The sequence below is a fragment of the Corvus moneduloides genome, chromosome 8 (assembly GCF_009650955.1).
Source record: "Corvus moneduloides isolate bCorMon1 chromosome 8, bCorMon1.pri, whole genome shotgun sequence".
NCBI classification, from domain to species: Eukaryota; Metazoa; Chordata; class Aves; order Passeriformes; family Corvidae; genus Corvus; species Corvus moneduloides.
The window spans coordinates 32,409,444-32,429,108 of NC_045483.1; the positions used below are offsets into that span (position 1 = coordinate 32,409,444).

Genomic DNA, 19,665 nt, shown 5'->3' on the forward strand with positions numbered 1-19,665 from the left:
CATTAGTCAAGACAGCTGCAGCTTTTGCATTGCCTGGACCAGTCTTATACAGCAATTCAGATTACTCTGGATGTTTTCCTTTTGTGGATTATTACATTCCTAACTTTTTTGACATGGCAAGTCTCCAGTGACAGCATTCTAAACCACTTTTCAACTGACAGGTTCAAATATTGAGCAACGTCAGTCCTAAGAAAGACACCCTAGAAGAAACACACCTTCTTAACAATTCTTCCTTAGCCACAGTACCTGACATGAGTCTGTTCAGCATTGGTCATCTGTGAAAGGTATTTTTATGAAAAAAAGTGCCCATATTTAGAGAATCTATGGATTTCTTCAAAGGGCTAAAACAAACACAAAACATGGGAGGAAAACACCCACAAAAACCCAAATAAAATCAACACAACTTACCATTCCCAGTACCTGCTGCTGGAACCAGTTGGCATAGTCATTTCTGATATCTATCAAATCTTGTATCTCATGAATGTAAAATCTGTCATACTGTATAACTTGTCCTCTTTCATTTACCTAAGGAAATGCAATTTATTTTTTATTAGCTTTCAAGGGGATATTTTCCATGTTTTTCAAGCATTTGATACATCAGCCACAGATACCCGCTACTAAAAAAATTCTAGAAAAACAACAGTGCCTACGAGAAAGCAAAAAACAATGTTAAAGACATGGATACATGGATTATTCAAAATCCCAAAGATTCAAGGAAAATACAATTAACTGCACACATAGTATCACATAACAGGGCTGCCACTTTGGAACAGCATATGATCTCACAGGAACAGTGATGATACACATGTTCATGTATACAATGGAATAAATACTTGTTCCTGTATTTGCACAGGTTTAAGAGCTATGATTCAATAACTCTAGTCTTAACTATAGTATGAAAACTATTACACATGTGAGCAGAGGAACAGTTTCCATTTAAAAACACTAAGCTTAAAAAAAGAGAGACATGGAAAAATAACTTTATACACAGGCTTGTCTCTACAGTATCACTTTAATCCAGAAGCATCCACATTTTCCTAATACACACTTCTTTTCCCAAGGGCTGCTAAGCACTGCTGACTGTCAAAGCAGCAAGATAGTTACAGAGATCCTGCCTTTATAACCTTTATAATCCAAGCCTACTTTTCACAAATATCTCTCACATCCCCCTCCAAACCACCAGATATTCAATCTCCAAAATATCCCAGATCTGTCACTCTGCTTTTCCCTGTCACCTTAATCCATACCCTCACAGATGCAAATGACAGGTCACTCTGTGTTCCCAAAAAATAGTTAATTCCATCACCATGTCAGATTGGAATCCAGAATCCCGATGATTCATAGGTCCAGATGGAACAACTACAAATATTTCTGTAGATGCAATTCTGATCTTTAAAACCCATCAGTAACTTAGCTTCTACCAAGTACCCAGCACAGAGATGCTGACAAAGCCAAGCAGCCAAGGAACTTTAGAAAAGACACAAACGTACTCTGTGCAGTATTTCCAGAACTCTGAAGGCTGTGTGTAGGAAATTGGTAAGTATTCTTCTGTCAGCAGGTGGAAGGCCCATCTTGCACAACTTCAAAAGGTGCACTACGACATCCTTGTAGAGTTCCACTATCTTGAGGAACAAGGGAGGTTCAAGTAGAGACCACCAATTTTCTGTCAACACATGGTGAACACAAATTTAGTACTTGCCACTGCAGCACTACGTTATGTTATCCTCTTAACTAAGAAACATGTTTGGCTAGAAAGCACAATCACCAGTTACTAAAGACTCTGAAAAAAAAGTTGTAACACAACAAATGCTCTATTGTTACACATCAAATCTTTAAGTCTCTTGAAGTCTGTTCATCCAGACTAAATGACAGTACCACAAAATAACATTTGACAAAAATACATGTCTCAAAACCTGAAATCTTAAGCAAACAGTCGTGAGAGCAATAGAAAACAATGGAAAAAGATCTGGAGTTCAAAAAACTATCAGTGTGCTTTTCTTTATAGCAGACAAGCTCTTTACTCTCACCAAAACTACTGAAAAAACACAAGAGACAGGTTACAAGGCAAAACATAACTCAGGAAGATGCAAGTACCTTCTCAAAAAGAATCCAATTAAAGGTGAAATATTCTGAAAACAATTCTTTAAGCGGAATTTCAGGTGACAGGAATCACAATAAGAAGATGTAAGGAAGTAGAGTTAAAAAACCAGAGCTATTCTCAGCCACATTTTTGAAGACCACATCTTGGCACCAGTGAGAAAAGATCAACTGCCTCAGAAGCTCAGAACAGGTGCTGTAGTCACAACCAAGACAATTTAACATCTGCTTTGCAACACTTCTGTAAATTGCTTAGAGCTTGTTAGCTGTCTGACCACATAATTTTCACTTTAAAGCGCAAAGACACATATCAATTACACTGAACTACACAGTTTAATTCCTCCCAAATGGAATCAGTCCAAAAACTACAATACCAGATGAATTCACAGGGATGGCCTGTTAACTCACCCTGAAGCAACACAGTAAGTGTTTTCTTACACCAAGCAATGTTAAGCCTTAACTTTCTCACTGGGGAATTGTACAAAACTGTAAACACACAGCAGGTGCTGCCAAGACCAAGTCTTCACTGATGGAATTTCTCTACGTTTTCATCTGGAGATCCTTAGTTTTAACAGTAAATATTCAGTTTCTTACCAAGAACTTTCAGAGGAGCTTTTTCTAGGTTCAGAATAGCTGCTCCAAAAGGAATAGCTAACGTTGTGAAATTGTTTTCATCACTCATCAGTGGGCACTCTGGTAGAGTGAGATACAGCCTCAAAGCTTCGACATCTGGTAAGGAGCTGGTCAACTTGGGAATAAGGTTCTTTTCCAAACTAGCTGCCACCTACAGCACATCAGAAAATTCTGTTTATTTTAATGCAATTGAGATTTTAAATAAATGCCTACGTACATGAAAACTAATCTAGAAAACAATAATTAAGAGCTTCAGTGAAGACTACTATACATTTAAAAAATTACAGTAAATATTAAAATAGAATATACTGATGTGTTACCTAATTGTCACAACAAAATACAGTTTCACACATTTGCAGTCCATATATTACTGAGTAAAGAAATCTATTTATAGGGTTGGACCAAGCATAACAGTAGTAGTATTTCTGCAGAGCTGTAACACAAAGATAATCCCAAACTTAAGGAAAATACGCAGCACAAACCTGTTGTGATATGTGAGTATGCTCAGGCTGTATGAGTTTGTGAAAGAGTAGTCTAGCAGCATTCATATCAACCCCTGAGAATCTAGTGCTGGTTTTGTAATGATCATCATTGCTGCAGGAAAAAAAAAAAAAAACAGAAAGACTGAATCCTGTATTCTCAGCAACTCAAGATTTCCCCTCGCCCCGTGAATTTTAGACCTACTGACCAAGGACTTAAAATACATCAGACTTCTGTGTTTTATATGGCCTTAGAAACAACTGGAAAAAATCTTCTCTAACTGCAAGAAAATAATGCAAAAAGACTAGGATGTAAAACAGCCCATGCAATGAATTCCCCTTGAATTATAAACAACCTATGGCTGACAAATGTAATGAGCTTTGCTGGCTGACGTGGCAGCAGCAAAGACAGGCAGGAGCCATTCTGCACTGGGGCAGCTGACAAAACACAGGGCAGGAAAGGAGCAGGAGTTTAAACTGTGGGCAGTAGAGCACCAGTGAGACAAGAAAACCCTGGGAATGTGTCCCAGCTGACACAAGGGACACCAGGAAGGCGGCTACCATTAATGCTGTCCACAGGAACACTTGTTAAAAACCTGCCCACTTACCTCAATGCCAAAAAGCTCCCATTCAGGCACCCAGCTGAGGAGAACGTTCCATCAATTTCACTGAAATTGTTCACATTAAATGTTATATTTGGTTTTCCTTTTACAAATTAGCATTTGCGATAAAAAAGCCTGTATTTAATCCGTAACAAATTACATTGTACAAAGGAAGGGACTCTGACTCAAATGTGACTAAACAATACTAGATAAAACCTTCATTCAAAACTCAATGCTGAAGACAGCTCGAATCACAGCCAGTCTTGCAACTTAATTGCTTTGCATCCTCTTTTATTAAAATAGAAGCAATAATCTTTGAGTTGTTCTCATATTCCTTCACATGTATTGCTAATTTTCAATGTGCAATTAGATACTTAATTTAATCTTGTATAGTCATCTCAACTGAAGCAGAGATGACACAGTCTCAAGGATCTAAACTACTCAACAAGGGCAACAATGAAAGCACAGCAAGAGCTCTGCACGTCACAAAATCAGTAATTAAAAATAGCTCTGCTACGTATGCCCAAAGCCCCATTAACACTCAATTCAGAAGCAGAATTACCAGAGACAACTTCTTTCCCTTACATCACTTACTTAGCTATCTCTACAGGAAGTCTTCCAGATGGGAAACTCAGCAATCTTTGAATAAACATTTCATTCACAGTCCAGATCTGCTTCAAAAGGTCAGGATACCTAAAATCATCTGGTGGCACCATGTTCTAAAAAATTTTAAAGAAAGCGTAAAGAATCAGGCACACAAAATTGATTTCCAGAACAATCAGCCCTCTAGTTGAGCTGTCTTAGCTGACAATTTGCCTACCCCGACTACTGCTGTGAAATACTCTGTGTTCTAACAGTTCTGCATTCACCATGAAAGCAGAGCATACACTAAAACCATCTCCATTAAGTGTTAATTCACACACCTCGCCTATGGCCAACACCTTAAACATTACTTGTCTCTATGATGAACACTAACCAAGCTTTAGATGTGAGCAGCAAGCACCTCCTCTCCAGCCACTAGGAGCCACTTAGCTCACTGCCAAGCTCTGAGCACACAGAAAAGGAGCCATTCAATTTTTTAGACAGATGTTCTTCCACCCCACTTCCATCAAGCTCCTCTGAGAATGAATTATGCTTCTGTGAACATGCCCTGCATCATCAGAGGAGCTGCATTTGGAAGTGCTGCTCATATAAAATGAATTCCACTAAAAGCTGTAATAGTAAAGAAGAGGAGAACCAAGATCATTGTTTTGAGTAGGAGCATTGGTTCAAAAAGAGATGGCAAATAGCACCAAAAATAAGATTAAATCGGTGAAAGAAAACATTCCTCCTGAGGGTGCCATCTGACAACACTGAGCTGACTCAGTATGACAGTGACTGTCTGCTGCCAAAAATCAGCACTTCTGATCCTATCCTACAGCATCAGGACGAGGAACACTTTTGCCATTTCCCTTGTGTCCAGCCAAAGAAAACAACTCAGGGAACTGAGCTGCCCAAAAACTGATTTGAGAAAACAGATTTTGGCCGGGCCCCCTTAACTGGCAGGGACACACAACCCCCAGGGGTACAGTACACACAGAACTTTGGAATAATTCAATACAAATTACCAAACTAAAGAGTACTAAAAGGGATATTTTTGCAGCATCAATGTTCATCTATTGCTAGTACTTTTTGTACAGAACAAGCCACAATAACTGCATTCAGTCTCCAGTTCACCTCAATTAGTAAGTCAGAAACTACTCCAGTAATTAGGAAAATTGCACATAAGAAAGTTCTTAAGGATGTTTTAATAGACAAGTTTTGAGCCTATATTATAAGCAATTTTCCAGTTTACACCTGCTAAGCAAGTTTCTCTCAAATACAGCAATGGTTTTTAAAACTCTGTCAGAATTTAGAAAAAAGAACCCAACAAAACAACCCTAGAAAAACTGCTGAGTCTGTACCACCAGAACAGGCTCTGAGCACAGAGCACTGCTGGAAGTGTGACCTGTACTCTTTTTTCCTAACAAACGTGTCCCCACTAAAATCCATTTTCCCTTGTCTCCAAATTAGTTTTCACCCTATACACTCAACTCTTGATGCTTCATTAATCCCCATGGTTTAATATCTGCTGAGCTGTACTGGAAACAGTCCCATGAATCTTCATCTTGTTTTTATCTCCCAACTCACCCTTCAATAGCATTTTCTTTCCATCACACTTCCACACTGCCATTTTTACTGTAAAGTCCTTCTAGACTTCTTTACGTAGCATTTAAACAGATGAATTCTTGTTATTCTAACACTTAAGCTTTAAGACTAGTATAAAACTGTGAAGTAACAAACTACGTAATTTTTAGCAAAAAGCTCCATTTGTTTCCTTACCACTGTGGCATGTTAAAATGACTACAGAGCAGAAGACATCAAGGCTGCTGCTGTCATGAGCTATGAGGAGGACTGGGCAAGGAGTGAAGTTCTCAAATATTCAATCAATTCTTCCCTTATGACATGAAAAGAAGTGCATTCATCCATCAAGAAAAAAGCTGATGCCAAAAAGTCTCAAGAGCTTCCTGACAGCTAACACTCACCAACTGGATCCAAGTCCTCCAACTGCTACCATGACTTAGTGCCTTTTGCTTCCACACTGCTCCAACAAACTTTACAATACAGTCACATGCACCTTCAACATCAAAATCCTTTAAAATGCATCAAAACCCCTAAAATCTAACTTTGGCAAGCTTTGGAACCAAATTATACTTAATTTGTTACCTGTGGATAAAAGTAGTGTGCAAAACTTTGGTCCCCACCAGAGAAAATTCTCTTTACACAGTAGCACTCCTCATTGTCTGCAACAGGAATAAAAAACAGGCCACCATGAAAATGTGAAATTGAAAAATTATTAAGATGCTGCGATCAACACTCAGTTACAAAAAGGTTCCCTTGTTGCAGAATCTCGATACAATAGTTAAGACCATCTTTCCCTGAGGTAAGTTCTAGGTCTAGTGCTACCAGAGGCCCTAACCCAGCAGCACAGGCATGTAACTCCTACACCACGAAAACAGAGTACAGTGGAATTAAAGTGTTTGGAAAAAGTGATTTTGGCCCATATTTAGTTTAAATCTCAAGAATTCTAAGCTACTATAAAGGAACAGGTAACCACAAAGTAAATACACCAGATGCTGCTTACCTGTGCTCATTGGGCATTGAGTACTATAGGGAATCCAGTTTCCTTTCACTGTGAAGGGACTTTTCCTGTTACTGGTGGTCCCAGTACCTAATTGCCCATTACCTCCGAGTCCAAAAGAATAAATTCTTCCAGAAGAAGGGACGAATGCAGTGGTGTGCTGCCTAGGGCAAACAGAATTCAGTAACGCAAACCTAATCACTGGAACATGCTTTGTGCAGGCCTGTCCAGGAATTGTGCCAAACAATGCATTAAAGGTCCTGTCGGACCCAACGCTCCACTGCTCTACTGGCAATGCACTGCCACTGGCAATATTCCACTTATACTCCAGTAGGCAATCCTCCATTTTTATGGAAAAATTCCCAGAATGGAGCTGCCAGTGCTTAGCCCCTGTCTGACCTTCAGAGCGTATCAGAAACAAATGTCTAGAGACTGCCTGCATCTCCTTTCCCTTATCCCACTCAACTCTGGATGTCCCCTCTCCTTTCGCAGGCCTGTGAAGAACCAGTTAGGAATTTGTGTAAACTATTTTGTACTTTCCCAAACACACTTGTTCTTCAATATGAAATGAAATGACAGCAACAAACACTTTCACACTTCATACTATTGCTCACACTGCCAGTTTAGAAAATCAGAACCTCTCAAATATATAACTTCCTTTGGTTCTTCTATGAATGCTTTTGAAATCCCAAAAATATCTCTAGCTATCTTTTGTTAGGGGTCATCTTGTCTTCCCTGACCACAAAGGGTAAGAAACCCCCTGCTTCATACTGCAATAGATATGAAGTTTTATACAAAACAAATTATCTGTAAGATTCACAGTGTTAGCACAGAATAGACCTTACCTGCCACAGGTGATTTGCGTGACAACACTTCCCATAAGCTCAAAAACTTTCCTTGGATTTATCTCATGGCTGGTAGAGTTATGACCCAACTGACCATAGCCTCCAGCTCCAAATGTAAAAACCCCACCTTCCTAAACAAATAAATTTTTTAAATTAAGATGACTGTATACCTCAGAACAAGAAACTTCACAGAAATAAGGTTTTAATAAATCTTTTTCTGATGATCTTGGCATTGCAGGGAAAGGACAGAAAATATACACGGCACAACAGGGTCCTGAGACACAGAAGAGTGACAAGTTAATTGGAGTTATGAAAATGTGGCACAGCTATGAAGTATTACCTTACCTGTGTTAAATCACACTCATCTAATTTCCTTATTATCATTCAACAGGCCTGCCATTAACTTGTGTCATTTATAGATACTAATCCTCACTTTTCCTCTTTTCCAGTTTTCTTGATGAACTTCACCAGTATACATACTCACACTACTAAAAAGTATACTTTGGCTTTGAAACTCTGAATACAAATTATAAAGTGATTAGCAAACAAGAAGCTGCCCTGCTCAGCAGATGATACACAGTATGACTGAAACAGCCTTTGAAAGCATAAGAAACCAGAAAATTTCAACGTTGTTGTAAGGCAAGTAATTTTTTCAAGTGTTCTTGATTAATCAAGAAATTAACCAAAACCTTCAATGTTTTAATCAGAAACATTTGCAGAAGTTATACACCTTACCTTACAACAACTCCGAAACTTGCCATTTTCAGATGCTTTGAAAATGTCAATCTGTTTCTTTCAACTCTGCTCTGCATCAGCTTGGTCCTCAGCTGGAAATTCATCACTAAAATTGCAGCATCCGCTGAGAAAATCCAACAGCCTCAGTCACTGAGTCAGGATAGCAAACAGTGCCAGGTTTTCCTGAACTTCAGAAGGACTTGGGGAATGCTCACACATAAACACAGTACTGCCTACAAAAGGTGTACCAGCCCCTGGCTCTGCAAGGGACAATGCAGCCATACATATGGGTGACAATCTGTACAAACACTCACAGTACATTCAGCATCTCAACCGAGCCCATCAGCTTTAAAGCAAGTTTGAAGTTAACTTCTATGCATGAAAAAGGAAAATAAGCATTTAGAATGCAAGATTTCTTGAATTTGGTAATTTTTTTCAAATATTTAACCACTCTTCCAATCTTTCCTCAACTTAATCCCATAAATTTAGAAGAAATTTTATTTAGAATTCAGTTTATTATTTTCTGTTCAGGTAGCATCATCTCCTGAAAACTTAAAAAAAATTGGAGCATAAACATATGCATATCTAAACATAAACATATCTTTTAAGTCCTGTACCTTCGTAAGGGCAGCAGTATGATCTTCTCCACAACATATATGAACAACCTTCTGACTTCTCAGGGACTTCAGCAGCGTAGGAACATACCTGTCTGAAAGGTTTAATAAAGAATAAAAAAAGGTCACTTATTTTGACAATAAAAATCAAAACCCAAATAGTTTTGCTCATTTATTCTAATTTGGTTCTAATCAAGCAAGCACTTTAAATTTCTTACCATAACGCAATCCCTTTGACTGAGTTTATGGATCTTGGAGATGGAAGTGTTACTACAGGAAAAACAGCGACTACTACCCTGAAAAAACTTTGTAGCCCATGGTCTCACTTTCACTAGCACAGGATCATATGTCAATACAGAGATCACTAAATACGAACAGTACATTAGACCTGGCACTGGCCATGAGAAAAGAAAAAAAAAAAACAAACAAAACAAAACATTGTTTTTGTTTATGTGCTTCAGGTTTTTGCGTCAGTTGGTCTTCTTTGGAAAGTCTATTGATGCACAGAGTAATTTATATATTACTAACTGCATAACAGAATGGAGCACTGAACAAACAGGAAGCAAAACTAACTTCCCTCCATCACTACAACGCGTCAACTTTGAACAAAGGCAATTTTTTTAAATGTTAGTGCTAATGTCTTAAAACCCGTCAGGCATGCTAACATGTCTGCAAGAAACCCTGTGAAGACATTAAAAAGGGATTTTACTGAGAAGTGATGCTACATAAAAGCCTGGGGTTACACACATTCCAAAGAATATGCAGAAGCAACTGAAGTCTCCCGTGATTTCTGAAAAATACTTGCAATTTTCTTATTACATGAATGCGACAATTTTTAAGGCATTCGGATGTGCATTTTATTTACAACACATTTTTCCTATTTTAAATAGTTGACAACAATGAACCAGTAAGAAAATCTGAACTCATGAAACCATCTACAAATTATCCATTACTAAACTGTGTATTACAGGAGCCTGACAGCAAAAACTGCCATCTTGGAGCCCTGTGAGCAGATACTATGCATGTAACACAATACAAACAACAAAGAAACAACTTTCTGTCTAACCTAACCACGTGCTAAAAATCATTGAGGGCCATCTCCCTAGCAGAGGAAGTTTCGGAAATGTTAGCCAAAAATTTTGAATGATTATCAAAAGTGGCCTGAGAAAGAAATGTAAAAGTAATTGGCAATAAAAAATGAAGATGGCTTAAATGTGACTACTACGGACAACCAATTAGTTTTGATAAATTACTGCTTTTGCCAAGCAATTTCATCCACACAAAATTCAGTTCAATCCGTAACTACTGCACAGTATTTTAATTCAATCCCATTAAGTCACAGGAAGATGTAGAACAGGGAAAGAAAACAAGTCAAGCAGACAAGGATCTCAACATAACACTGTCAGAATTCTCACTACAAAACAGCTGAGGAAAACACCTCTGTGTCTTCTTCATGCAATCTCACGTGGCACTGGCACACTCCAACAGTACCAAACAAGGTTTGTTCTGTCTGCTCCTTTCCTAGGAATACTGCTCTCTTTGGATTCACAACCCAATGCCTTCAGCATGAAACTGTCCTGAAGCAATGCTTACTTACCATTATCATCATTAAGACCCAGCTGCCCAAATTTGTTGCGTCCCCATCCAAAGATGGCTCCAGAAAGAGTTAGTACAAAACTATGAGCTCCTCCTGCAGCAATCTGTGCAAAAGGGATTCCCAGCAGAGATTTAATCATTTGTGGTGAGGTTTGTTTCTTATACTCATAACCTAAGCCCAGCTGGCCATATTTGTTTTGTCCCCAGGAAAACACTTCACTTCCTGTTTGAAGGAAAAAATACACAACCAAGAAATAAAATTAATATAGTTTAATAAAACAATGTTTATCCACTGTAAGAAAAACTTAAGGTTAGACCACTACTCTTCATATATTTTTGAGTTTGAAAATGCATACAAATTGCTGACTTCTCAAGCTAAGCATTCTTGTGTAATTTGCAGGCATTCAACTCAAACATTTAATCAGACTGGAAGTATTTAAATTGCATTCACCATCCCCCCCCCCACCCTCCCAAAACTGCTCTTAACATTCCTGTCAACTGCGTTTGCTTATTACAAAACAAGACACTGCTCCATGGGAAGTTCCACTACTGCACAGATGTTTATGCAGGGATCTGCCAAAGTTGCACCCTGAACATGCAAAATTTTCCAATTACCAATCAAAAGCCTCATCTAAGATTTTCTAAGGTAAGATACTTAATTTTTACACACAGTTTAAGAGACATATTTTAAAATACTGTCTTCATTATACGATAATGAAGCACAAGGTTTATAATGTCTTTCAACGCCTTATAAAGAAAAAAACAAAAAAAGAATGACAATCAAAGACCTATTTATGTTAAGACTGCTTCCAAAATAAAATACTCTCTTGAACAACCAGTGTTTTGCCAAGGTATTTACCATCCTAAAGATTAACACCCAAACACAAAATAATTTACTTTTGCTGACATGGTATGTTTTCAAGAGCTATGTTACCTTCAAAATGCTTCCTATGTCTCTCCCATCTCCACCTTACCAATGACAGTTTTATCAAGATGGGAAAACAATGAAACCCATCCTCTGGAGTACTGGTATCTCAGATTTTATTTATTTATATGAACAACTAAACCCAGAAAACCCGACAGTGCATGTCAAGAACAGAAACTGAGCTGCAAATCCATGAACTGGCAAGAAAATAGTGATGCTGTACTTGAAGCCTGTAACTATTTAAAACACTGAGTGAATTTTAAATCACAAATTCCTATGACATTCTTGCACCTTTGACCAACAGAACACTTAACAACACAACTCTGCTACTCCCCACATTCTACTGCTGATTTTAACTCAGGCAAAGGGTTACTTGTGAAGCTCTGGCTGCCTGCCCTGAAAACAAAGGCATTTCTTTGGGTTATAATGGTAATTACACCTGGGCATGGCAATTACATAATGGCATGGAAAACACCCAATATGAGGCCATGAAGAGTCACATACACAATCCACGCACACATAATCAGTATAAACTACTGTATTTAAAGAAAAAAAAATATCAATCTGCATACAATGAACACCTACCTCCCCACAGTTACTTGCTTCATATTTTAATCATACATTATTAAGAAACACTGACAAACTACAATCTTTCTGGAATTTTTGTTTAGAGTAAGTTTCCATTAACCCTTTTCAGCAGCCACTTTGTCCAAGTGGAAGTTTTGGCCACAACTCTCCTATATCATGATAAGACAAGCAAACAGCAAATTTAAACTCACGTTCATTTCCGGAGAGCTGCACTAACCAGACATGCAGCACAAGTGAGGCCAACAAAGTGTGGGGTCACAGCCCCAGCAGAAATTTGAAGAGATATTTAAACTTCCAAAAGGTGGCTAATATGTGACACGGCATTTTAACTATGGAAGCACCAAAGAACAGAGGCTTTGCCATAGTAAAGCAGACAAGGAAGTCATTCCTGCAAGCCTCAGTAACTTGAGGTCACAGGTTAAAACAGACAAGGGACAGAGCAGCGTGCCAGCAGGATGAGAAAGATACAGGACCAAGAAAAAGAAACAAAATAAAAAGGAAGTTACATGAAAGCCAGATGATAGAATTTGAAAAAAACCCCACACATCCCTCCTCAAAGAAATAAAAGCACAACTCAACATCCATTTGTACGTTTGTTTTTCAAACTCAAGCTTCCATCATTAAGTTACAGTGCTCCTACCAACCTGAAATCCCACCTGTGTTAAGTGGCAGCATGTTTTATAAACACATTGCTTTTTAAAAAAAGATAAAATAAATGTTGAAAACTTTTTAATTCCCTGGTAAGAAATTACACAAAACTTAAGAAGAATTTGGCTTACCTTTTGATAGTGCTAGCGAGTGATAATAACCACAAGCAACTTGAACAATTTGGATCTCTGATAAGCTTTTAATATTTCTATTGGGGTAAGAAAACAGAGAAAGAATTAAGCTATCAGATCATGGTATGAAATAAAGGGTAATATACAAAATGTGAATCCTTTTCATTGAAGTATATTAAACATCCTAACTTTAATTAGCCACTATTTAATAAAACCTGAAGTCAAAACTGCTTCTTTTCTATAACTTTTAAGGTCAGGTTCTGCCTTATTTTCAAATAGATAAAGTCTGTAAAAGACCATAATGAAGAATTAGGGAGGTTCATGTGCTGGGAAGGCGATCTCACACAGCTGAATGGAGGAACGAACACAGAATGCAAGAATAAACTGATTCTTTCTAGTTTCCAAAATTTCAGTTTACAGAGCTAATACACAGTGCACAATACTATAAAGAAGTTGCAAATACACCCACATGTACATTAAAACTAATAACGCTTTAAACTTTGGATGAGGAAAAAAGTTTCTAAAGGACCTGTGGGCTTTTAGATTTGATGCAGAAATAACATCTTGAATATTGTAGCCATGAATTACTAAGGTTCCAAAGAATTGTTACGTTTGTGTGTGGACTTCAGGTAGCTGGAATGCTTAAGGCATTCTGAAAACAAGCACGTGACCCTGCCCAACATTAATTTTTTTAACTAGAAGGTGTATTATTTGATGACAGTTGAAAAGCTTTAGGGTAAAAACTGAAGTACAAAGATCAGACAGCAAATGTACCTTCTTCAAATTGAAAGTTTAACACTACTTCTCCTTAACTTCTCTTAAATGGCATTCATACTCTTAAAATACCGATCCTACTTTTCCAAAGTAAGTCTCATTCTTAGTGGAAGACTATTAAAAAAAAACCAAACAAAAACACCCCAAAAAGCAACAAATCAAACCAAACACACCTGTAACACATTTCTCACATAAGATGACTTTTTGAGAAACTGTCTACACACAGCATTCAAGTGTCATAGCTAATATACATTTTCTATATTTATATGGTTTTACCTGTAACAGTAGAATAGCTTAACCAATGTGATTTAAGCACATTATTAAACAAAAAGGCAACTTATTATGTACTATTTTTAACCTGGGCACTCTGATGCATTCCTCTGTTCCAGGCAAGCCAAGCTGTCCATCAGTAGCCAGACCCCAAGCATATACCTGACCTTTGTCATTTAATGCAAGAGTGTGGGCTTCTCCACATGATACAGCTACAATATTTTGGGCATCCAGTGCACCAACGTGCTCTAAAAAAATAAATAAAATAAGTTGTTAAAAAAAAAAAAAAGCTACTAATAAGCTAGGGTTGTTCCAAACAGTTTTACACAGTACTAAGACATCAACTGAAGTGATGTTCAACTGAGCCCATTAAGTTCTGCTGAAACACATTTTATTTAAAATTATGAACATTCAATTTTAGGAGAAATATGTTAAATTTGACACCCCAAAGTAACCAAATAATGACTGTGTCTGGAGCAATATACAGAAGTGCACAAAACCTGCAGCTTGATCATAATGGATCCTTCTAATCTTGCTATCTGAAAACGTGCAGGAACTCTATTAACAGTAAGGTCAAATAGATTACTGTCAAATGACTACACGTGTAGACATTATGTAAGAGGAAAACATTCCACCACAGCAAATTAAATTCACCTATTCATTATTAAGAAAAAGCCTGCAAAACAAGGCAGGGCAAATTACAGACTGAAACTACTGATTTTGTAATCAGCTACACAACATCTTCTTTTTAATGTAAAATACTGTAGAAACAGATCCTAAAGAGTAACTTTTCTAGACATACAGTGCATGCCTCTGAAAAGCACACACTAACATATCTGTGATTTTTTTTTTTTCCAGTAGCCTGCACCAATACCTTTGGAAACACTCAAACTCTGGTTCTGGGCTTATGATTTGTGATCAGAAGTGTAACGTTTCCATTTCAGCAATAAGTAAAGCTGAGAAATACCATCAGCACCTGTCATAAAGGTTGGAATTTTTAGTAGTTCCCTTAAATAAGGGACTGCTTGAACATTTTACTCCCAGTTTTTAAACACAAATTCTATTCCAGCCTAAGAATGGCACAGTACTGAAAAAGCCTGTGTATCATCAATGTTACGGGCTCTCTAAACACAGCCTAGCACAGCCCAAGTCAACTTCAAAACAGTAGCTAACATTATCTGCAGCATGACAGGCACTCAGCTTCCAAAATAAACCAACACAGGCAGCAGATATAAGTTCTTTTTATTACATACAGCTGGTCTGACTAAAGAGGTTACCACCCCAATTCACTCATCAGAGCCTCCCACAGCTCTGCCAGTAGGAGAGGTCATGGAAGCACTCTCCAGTTGGGGCACCAGCACACAGATTAGCTCAGGCAATCTTCCCCAGCTGCTGAACCAGCCAGTCTGACTCTGCCTAATATGGATTAAGGAACATTCATGTAGTCCCTATGGCAAGCAGAGCTCTAGGAGGCAGAAAGAGGAAAGGCAGTGGGGACACAGAGGTAGAAAAGACACACAGTCAGCAACAAAATTATCTTCAGTAAACAGAAATACATTCAAAAGAGAGCATCCACCCATCTGTAAAGATACCAAGCCTCTTTAGACTGTGCAAGTGAGTTATCCCAATGCTCTGACTTCATATGACAACACTCAGCAGTATTATCAGTAACCTCTAGGTGAAATGGAAATTACAGAGGAAATTACAATGCTCATGTGTCTGAGCATGTTAAAGAAAAAATTATAGCAGGTCGACTATATATGAAAGGTCATACAAATTAAAAGTCAGATATTTTCATTGTAACCTTTAGATTTAAAAGACAATTCAGCATAATTTTCAAAGTCAGCAACAAGTAGTCAGAGTAAGTTTAACATGCCGAATTTCTCTTCACATTCAGGAAGCAGATGTTTGCACAGGATTAAAGTTTCAGTTTATCAGTTTAATATCCACATACTGATTTCCAATAGAAGTCTAAATTAGTTTTAAAAAGCTACATCTCAAAAAAAAAAAAAAAAAAAAAAAAAAAAATCCTTAACTGGCACCAAAACCAAAACTGAGTAAAGGAGAACTACTAAAATACCAAATGACACCTCATTTCCATTTGAAAAATTTGTGGCAAATATTGAGCCAAGCAAGTTGTAAAACTGCTCTAGGAGTGATTAGAATGAAGTCTTAGTAAGCCTTTCCAGTTTGTTACATTCTGCTGTAAGCAGTGTGAGCAGCACTCTTCCCTGGCTCTCAGCAGCACCAGCTATGACTCACATGCAAGCTCTGAAGGGAGCCCATGTGCACACTCCTCTGCAGTCCCTGCAAGACGTTTACCCACTTCTGCTCCAGAACCGCACTAGGAAGGAGCAGAAACACACACAGAACATAGGTGGGAAGAAGAAAAAGCCCAGAGAAGCGTTACACAGCGTCCTTTAGGCTTCTCCAAATCCTCTCCCCGTAGCACTGCATATGCTCATAAGTTTTTTATCAAAAGTTTTATTTTTAGCTCTTACAAAAAGAGAACATTGCTTTAATCAGACCTGCTGTACATCACATATTAGACAACTAAAAACACACTGCATGTTTCTCAACTGTGATATGCCAAATACTCATTTCCACCATTTTCCAACAGCCAAACCCATACATAAAAGGACAGTGCTAATCCATGCATTGCAGCAGGTCAACTCCCCTTGAGATTAAAAGCAGACACCGAGTCTCCCACGGCCTTAGGCAAAGTGATTCCATGCTTGAAATAAAAAATAGTGGCACTGTCCAGCTGCGCAGCAGGCAAAAATATGGAGGGACTGCCATGTTTCACAGCTGGTTGTTTCCAACTGTCACAAGAACCCATCCAAGCAAAGCAATGCTTTTCCAGTCAAAAATATGTCCATTCTTGGAAGAGCTACTGTGCATGAATTTGGCACATGCACGGACACTGGCAATCTTGACTTTGATGAAGCACAATAAAACGAAAGCCACACACACCACCGCACAGAATCTCCACAATTCACCACTTCTAAACTTACCAGGTCTTTTCCTGGCTTTTTCGTGTCCTAGTTGTCCTAGATCGTTGCATCCACACGTATAAACAGTCCCATCATCCAGGACAAAAACAGTATGTCTCAGTCCACATCCTACATCTCTGACCCTTTTATTTAGGAAAAAGTCACTTTTTCTGGGTTCTAAAACAATCTCTTCATCAATTCCACCCAATCCAAGCTGTCCAAAAGATGCATTGCCCCAGCACAACATGTTTACACTTCTTTTTATCAGAGATCTTCCAACTTCACTTTCTAGAATATTCCTTCTGCGTAGCTGTTAAGAAAAAAGGAAAATGCACATCTTTAGTATTGTCCTCAACATTTACATTCTTTTCTATACAGCATGTAATCCATGAGCTCACTTTCTCTATACCAATGTATTAAAACCCTGAACAATTTTTTAAGAGCATGATTTGCTTTCTTGGACACGATTTGCGCTAACTCTGCAGGAAAATGCGTTCTTTCCCATTTCATATACAACTTTTAAGATGTGCAGCTCCCTGGTTTGATAAAACTTTGTTTCAAAAACTTAAAATATCATTCTTTGTACAACTTCTTTAATCGCTAATCCAAATTTATACAAACTTGCAGTTGCAACCAATTCCAGCCAGTGGAAATGACCTCAACTATCTTCCAAGGAAATAGCACAGGCTACTTTCTTTATTTGAGGAGCTGCATGACTCCAGCAAGCACTGTGTAGTGCCTCAAGATCATCAAGAAAAACACTTGACTCATAGCTTGGAAAAAATTGGTCAGCTCTGATCAATCCAGTTATGCAATAGCAAGTACAATATGCTGTGTCAGTCCTTACATTTAGACAACTATGAGTCAACTGAACTTACAATTTAAAAGAAAATAAATAGCTGAAACTCAAGTCCACAATCTTGCACTGCATTCAACACCAGCTACAGCTTCAGTTACTCTGCAGTAACAGGAGGCCACACACACCAACCCCCCCAGCAAGCCCACACCCCTAATCCCTAAATTACAATTACCGGTATATGTGCTGACAGACTCTGTACCTTTTTGGAAAGGATTCAAAGCTAAAGCTACCATTCTCTTTCATTTGCAGCAGTGCATACAACTAAGAATTCTCGACAATGTTTTCACTACTACTTATACTACATTTCCATGATAGTAAGTTTCCCTGTATTTTCACAGCAGTTTAAAAGTCAGTGTAAACCAAAGTGAAATTACTATAAATTTTCATCTGTGACCATTATTTAGAAGACATTCTGCAGGGTCATAACATGTATAAACTACCTAAATCCCAAACTGCTCAAAGAAGCAAGCCAACACTTAACATCTGAGTGTTACATACATCAAAGGGCAGAATTCTTGCCAGCACAACGGGATAAGCTACTTTCTCTGCATAAGTCAAAACGCAGTAAACAAGACACTTATTTTTGTGACTGCATAAAAAACCCCAAACGCAACACCAAACCAAAACAGCCAAAAAACTTAAAATACATTGCATTCTGTTTACCTATCTCAGGAGGTGAGGCATGATCAAATATTTCCCTAGCTATATCCTACCACATTCAGAAGGGGACATCAAAACAAAGACGTCTTCAGTTAAGACATAGCTATGCAACAGCACATGTCACACATCTGTAGCAGTGACTTGCTTCAACCTGCAACACAAGAAGTTAGAAAAGATGTATGATTATAGTTCTTTGCGATTTCTGTAGTCAAGATTTATCTCCATCTCCAGCAGGAAAAAAAAAAAAGAAAAGTTCTCCTTTCTATTGAACTGTATAAGTGTTTCCACGGAAGGCGGGGTTGTTTTGTTCTGTATCATTTAAGAGTCAGTAGCCAAAGTGCTGAACTTTGATCTCAAATCACGGCACTCTTTCACCCCTGTGTGTGGGTGGTCATGAGAGCCAACTCGCGCCGTCAGCGGCTGGATACTCCCGCGCGTGACGTCGGGAGCGGCCCGGTGCCGACAGCCACCACGGACGGGGGGAAAGCACCGCACTCGCCCTGTGCCGCCGGGGAGCGCGGGGCGGCGGTAGGGAAGCGCCTGGACACTTCGCGCAGGCTGTGGCCGCCGTCTGAGCGCTGACGCGCGCTCAGGCCGTGCCCCGTGAAGGGACTCCGCCCGCCCCAGCGCTCGCCGCGGCTCGGCTCCCCGGGCCCGCCGCGCTGAGATGCGGAGGGAGCGGCGGGCGCGGCCCGGCGGCGGAGACGGGCGGCGGCCGGACCCCTCCGTGCTCCGCAGCTGCTCAGCGGCGCCGCCCAGCCCAGTCCCAACTGCCCCGGCCCGCCCGCACCTGCCCCACGGCACCGCCGCCCGGCCCGCCCCGCTCCTCCGGCCGAGTCCTGCCGCGGGGCGCCACAGCCCGAGTGCGGCCCCGGCCGCTTTTTCGTCCGCCCGGCGGGGCCCGAGGGCGGCACCGTCCGGCTCCGCTAAGGCCCGCGGGACTCACCGGTGGTAGCGAAGCGCTCCGCTCCGCTCCCCTCCGCAGCCTGCCCACCGCAGGCGCTCGCCGGCCACCGCCGGGGCGTGAGCAGCGTGACCAGCCCCGGGCGCGGTGAC

General features: G+C 39.5%; 1 protein-coding gene across 3 annotated transcripts in view; it reads right to left on the reverse strand.

Moving 5' to 3' along the window:
* The window catches only part of HERC4 (HECT and RLD domain containing E3 ubiquitin protein ligase 4), a 29,664-nt gene extending 9,999 nt beyond the window's left edge, over positions 1-19,665 (reverse strand). For 2 of the 3 annotated variants that reach the window (XM_032116477.1, XM_032116475.1), the window contains exons 1-16: positions 19,556-19,661; positions 18,613-18,760; positions 17,112-17,400; positions 14,186-14,345; positions 13,054-13,130; positions 10,763-10,984; positions 9,169-9,260; positions 7,817-7,947; positions 6,975-7,135; positions 6,557-6,633; positions 4,406-4,530; positions 3,818-3,877; positions 3,213-3,324; positions 2,692-2,881; positions 1,491-1,663; positions 409-525 (exon numbers count right to left, since the gene is read on the reverse strand). In XM_032116477.1, the coding sequence (XP_031972368.1) occupies positions 409-525; positions 1,491-1,663; positions 2,692-2,881; positions 3,213-3,324; positions 3,818-3,877; positions 4,406-4,530; positions 6,557-6,633; positions 6,975-7,135; positions 7,817-7,947; positions 9,169-9,260; positions 10,763-10,984; positions 13,054-13,130; positions 14,186-14,345; positions 17,112-17,337 (1,923 nt within the window). In that variant the 5' untranslated portion in view covers positions 17,338-17,400; positions 18,613-18,760; positions 19,556-19,661. Of the gene's footprint in view, positions 1-408; positions 526-1,490; positions 1,664-2,691; positions 2,882-3,212; positions 3,325-3,817; positions 3,878-4,405; positions 4,531-6,556; positions 6,634-6,974; positions 7,136-7,816; positions 7,948-9,168; positions 9,261-10,762; positions 10,985-13,053; positions 13,131-14,185; positions 14,346-17,111; positions 17,401-18,612; positions 18,761-19,555 lie in introns of all 3 variants that reach the window. The other variant, XM_032116476.1, reaches the window with a different exon arrangement.